The 5,472-nt window shown below is 36.0% G+C and overlaps 1 protein-coding gene across 1 annotated transcript; it reads left to right on the top strand.

Annotated features, from left to right (window-relative positions):
* The first annotated feature begins 343 nt into the window (after nt 1-343).
* On the top strand, nt 344-4,695 carry LOC120616969 (zinc finger protein 709-like). The gene is given in 5 exon segments (XM_039880514.1): nt 344-382; nt 1,927-2,053; nt 2,249-2,309; nt 2,734-2,951; nt 3,105-4,695. Coding segments are annotated over 5 exon segments (1,728 nt in total). The 3' UTR covers nt 4,388-4,695.
* The last annotated feature ends 777 nt before the right edge of the window (nt 4,696-5,472 follow it).

Raw genomic sequence — 5,472 nt, 5'->3', positions numbered from 1 at the left:
AGTTATTTTTTGTTTCTTTTCTGCCTGTCTGTTCCTTCGGGTCTTCCCATCATGTGTATTTCAACCTTCTGTCATTGTTCTACAGTTCATGGATATTGTATTCTGTCTTGTTAGTTCCTTTTTTATCCTTGCACTAGCCTCAGGTGAAATAGACTGTTTTCAGTATAGGCCTTGTTGAGGACAACATTTGGGGCATATTTTAAAATGCCAATTTTCGTTTTTCTTTCCCAGTTCTGGAGAGAGTGGTTTGCCTGTGACCTCAGTGTTCTGATGGATCTAAGAAGAGTTGTTTATTTCAGGGGTTTGTTGGTGGTGGTGGTAGTGGTGGTGGTGGTAATTGGTGATGACGACGACTATTGATGAAATGATGATGATGGTGGTGGTGAGGTGGTGGTGGTGGTGGTGGTGGTGTTTGCTTTTTTCTATAGGCTTGGGAATGACAGCTTTTAAGTTTCTCAAATACTGAACTGGAAGCCAGAGTTCTCTGGCCCAGTTATTGATGATTCGCAGATGACAGCTTTATAGTTTCATCCCTTCTCATTCCCCTTTGACCTAGATCTACATAAAATGATAAGAGTGCCTTGATGCTCCTTCCTTTGTAGGTGGCAAGAGATTCAGTCCTGGTGAGCTCTTACTACTGTGTGTGAACCCTCACCCTAACCCACCCCCTAACCTCAATTTTACAAAAAATCCAGGCATCTTTCCTTGCTCTCTCAAGCCATTTCAGGATTACTGGAGAGGCCTGCCTGCTTTTTCCACAGACAGCTCAGTTATGTACATAATAAACCCTTTCATACACTTTTGGCTGTGTGTGGTGTCATCAGCTAAGGAATTTGTGTGCTGAGGGGTCAAGATATCATGCTCCTTTACTCCACCAGGGAACTTGGGAATTAAAGAACTTGGGAGGGCAGCCTCTATGCCAGTTGGGAAATACTTCCTCTTGTAAATATGAGAATAAAGATTTTATGTTCTTTTGAAGGAAAGCATTGCTGAGGCCTTCATGTTTGTTATATTCATGGGCATATTTACCATCAAACCATTGTGATTTTCAGTGAATGCAGCTGCAATCGGCAACTCTCAACTTGTTCCTCAAGGTCACGTGGCACAGTGTTTTCGTGCAATAAAGAGCTTTTCTGGCATATTTGTTACTATGTGTGCGTATATATGCCAGAAATTTGGCTCTAAGCAGCCCTGAGGCACAGGAATATAGGGATTTTGTGGTATAATTTTTCATGCCTTTTTCTTTGTGTCTGAAGTCTATGTTTTAATTAACTTCCTAGCCCATCATATCAAAGAGAAAAAGGAAAAATAGCCCATAATGAATATTGCAGAAGTTAAAAAACAATACTTCCCTGCAAGAGTATTTTATTCCACCAACTGCATCTATTTCTAAAGACCTGGGGTACTTTATAGACAATATAGTCAGCTGGAATTTATTAGAAGTTGGATTTCCACTGCTTTCCTGGACTTTCATTTGTGGTTATGGGAATGGAAGAAAAAGCTTTTAGTTCTTCACTTTGTTTTTATTGATTAAATTTTATATAGATTTGATCCTCTGCCTCATGAAGTGCTGAAAATGGTAGGTAATAAGGAGAAGAAAGAGTTTTTCTCACAAGGTACTGATGGTCTTAAAATAATATTTATTTAATTACATATAGCATTTCTGTCATTTTATTTTCCAACATGCTATGGACCCTGCCATTAGAGAGAAATAAGATGTAATATGACCACAGTATAAAAGTGTGTAAATAATTTCCATATGTTCATGATGCTATTAATTTATGAGGCAGTAAATGTAGACAGGGAGTAAGTTTCAGATGACCAGTTATAGAATAAGTGTTTGGGATTGACAGAATCATATGTGACTTTTATAAAAATATTGTCATTTTCACACGTCCTACTGTACACATATATTGGATGTTTTAGGAATCAGTGGCCATTGAGGATGTGGCTGTGAACTTCACCTTGGAGGAGTGGGCCTTACTGGATTCTTCACAAAAGAAACTGTATAGAGATGTGATGCGGGAAACCTCCAGGAACTTGGCCTCAGTTGGTAAGGATGACAGAGAATGTCTATTAGAGAACAAGTGTTTTACACTCATCGACATTTTTCCAAGATTTGAGATGTGGAAAGTTATGATGTTGATAAATTAACTAGATATGGCAACAGCTAAAAATCAACCTAGAATCTAATAGTTTTTCTCTAATTTCTAATATTTTGGATTTTTTTTCCCAGTCTGCATTTTAGGAAAAAAATGGAAAGATCATGACATTGAAGATCAGTACAAAAACCACAGAAGAATACTACGGTGAGTCACACTCACAATACAAAGTAGTGGCTTGTGTGATAATCCCGTTGTGTTATAAAGTCTAAAAAGAAGGGAATAAAACCAAGAACCTTTGCTTTAAATTTAGTTATTTTTAGAAAATTTTTACCAAAGTTTACTTTTTTAATGTGTGACATTAGCTAGTCAGTGTCAAAATAGTATCTTCAAAATAGTTCACTTCAAAATGGTATCAATAAATTTTACATATGAATATTATTGTTTTGATAATAGCAAGGGTGAAGTCTTCTTATAGAGCATTCCTTATATTCAACTTTAAACAATTCAGACAAGGCAAAAAATGTACACTTTTGATATAAATTTTTAAAAGGTAGTTTAAATAACCTACTAACTAATGTAAAATTGATAATAAAGAAATCATTAATGCTGTACTTCTTATTTTTTACAGAAGATATATGGTAGGGAGACTCTTCGAAATTAAAGAGGGTAATCAATGTGGAGAAAACTTCATCTTTATTCCAAATATGAATCTGAATAAGAAAATTACTGGAGTAAAACCACACAAATGCGGTTCATGTGGAAATGTTTTTCTGCATCATTCATCGCTTCATAAGCACATGAAATGTCACACTGGACACAAACATCACAAACACAGAGATAAACCATGTAAATTTAAGAAACGTGATAAAGTCTTCAGTTGTCTCCAATTTTTTGGTCAAAATGAAGGAAATCATCATGGAGAGAAAAACTATAAAGAATGTGGGAAAGGCTATACAGATAACAGTTTCTTAGAAACACACAAAACGACTCTCACAAGAGAGAAACAGTATGAATGTAAGCAATGTAATAAAGTCCTCAGTTGTCCTGATTCTCATCGAAAACATGAAAGAACTCAGACTGAGGAGAAACTTTATGAATGCAAGGGATGTAGGAAGGTCTTTGGTGATCTGACAGGCCTTCAAGTACACATGCTCACTCACACTGGAGAAGGACCTTATAAATGTAAGGAATGTGACAAAGCATTTTTGTCTCCCAGTTCATTTTGGTTACATGAAAGGAGTCACACTGGAGAGAAACCCTACAAATGCAAGGAATGTGGGAAAGCCTTCTCTCATCGCCAAAGCTTAAAAGTACACATGAGACTGCACACCAGAGAGAAACCCTATGAATGTAAACAACGTGGTAAAGCCTACAGGTGTTATGGTTCCTTCCAACAACATAAAAGAAGTCACACTGTAGAGAAGCTCTGTGAATGTAAGCAATGTGGTAAGGCCTACAGAAATTATAGTTCCTTAAAAAGACACAAAGTAATTCATACTGGAGATAAACACTATGAGTGCAAGGAATGTGGAAAATCCTTCTTCCATAACCAAACCTTAAAGGTACACATGAGACTGCACACCGGAGAGAAACCCTATGCATGTAAACAGTGTGGTAAAGCCTTTAGATATAATTATACTTTTCAAACACATGAGAGAACACATACAGGAGAGAAAAGGCATGAATGTAAACAGTGTGGAAAAGCTCTCAGTTGTCCCAGTTCTCATCGAAAACATGAAAGAACTCACACTGGGGAGAAACTTTATGAATGTAAGGAATGTCAGAAGGCCTTTGGTGAGCTCTCCAGCCTTCGAGTACATATGATTATTCACACAGGAGATGGACCTTATAAATGTAAGGAATGTGAGAAACCATTCATTTCTCCCAATTCATTTCAGATACATGAAAGGAGTCACACTGTAGAGAAACCCTATGAATGTAAAGAATGTGGTAAAGCCTTCAATTATTACTCTTGCTTACAATCACATGAAAGAATTCATACTGGAGAGAGACCCTATGAATGCAAGGAATGTGGGCGAGCCTTCTCCTATCACCAAGCCTTAAAAGTACACGTGAGAGTACACAGTGGAGAGAAACCCTATGACTGTAAATAATGCGGTAAAGCTTATAGATGTTACAGTTCCTCCCAGAAACATAAAAGAAGTCATACTGAAGAGAAACTTTATGAATGCAAACAATGTGGTAAGGACTATAGAAATTGTACTTACTTAAAAAGACACAAAGTAATTCATACTGAAGAGAAACCCCATGAATGTAAATGATGTAGTAAAGCCTACAAACATTACACACATAAGGTCCTTTGTAACACATAAAAGAGTTTATATTGAAGAGAAACCTTGTGAATGCCGGGAATGTGAGAGAGTCTTTCCTTGTAAACAGGTTAAAAATACACATGAGACTGCATACTGGAGAGAAACCCTATGAATATAAACAATGCAGTAAAGCCTACAGATTATAGTTTCTTATAAACACATACACACACACACACACAAAACATATATGAGAGAAGCCCAATGAATGTAAGATTTGGGAAAGCAGATGTTATCAAAGTTTTTGAAGATGCAAAAGAAATGACACTGGAAAGAAACTCTATGAATGTAAGCAATGTCATAGAGCTTTTATTTCTTATCTAGATTTTTAAATATATAAACTCACACTGGAGAGAAAAATCTATGAACGCAAACATTGTAAAGCCTTCATCACAACCATTGGAAGACATGAGAGTGCGCAATGGAGAGACATCATATACATGTAAAGAATATGGAGAGACTTTAGTCATCCCAGTTCCTTTCAAAGGCATTAATAGCTCACTGGGGAAAACATCTCGAATGTATACTGTGAGAATGCCATCAGTGGCTCACATCCTTACATGTAAACTTTCACCAAAAAGAAATATAAATGTAAGTAACATGAGAAAACTTGACAGAAATTAATCCACCTGTAATGTTCCAGAAAACTTTCAACATGGAAGAGTTGTTAATAAAGTGTTAAATATATTGTTTATCAGGTCTCTATTTTAAAGTACATCATTCGAATGTGAATTTCTACTAATTACTTTCAGAAATGAATATTGAAGTGAGATTCTGCAAGTCATCTTCAACAATAATACCTAAGATTAATAGGTAGTGCTTCTCTCTTAAAACAGTTAATAATATTTTTTTAGTTATATTTTGAAGCCCATTGGATCCATAGGTGAATTGAAGTACATTTCTAAAATTCAGTTAGGTTTAATTTTTTTTTTATAATGTCTTATTTGTTTTATGTTAAGGGGCTGTTGAAATTTGACACGGTGGTTTGTGTTGGGATTTTCCTACTGGCCTTGTGACAGATCTTGGATATCTGTAGT

This window comes from Pteropus medius, unplaced genomic scaffold (assembly GCF_902729225.1).
Source record: "Pteropus medius unplaced genomic scaffold, Ma_sr-lr_union100, whole genome shotgun sequence".
In the NCBI taxonomy this organism is placed as follows: Eukaryota; Metazoa; Chordata; class Mammalia; order Chiroptera; family Pteropodidae; genus Pteropus; species Pteropus medius.
This window is presented reverse-complemented; position numbering and strand designations above follow the sequence as displayed.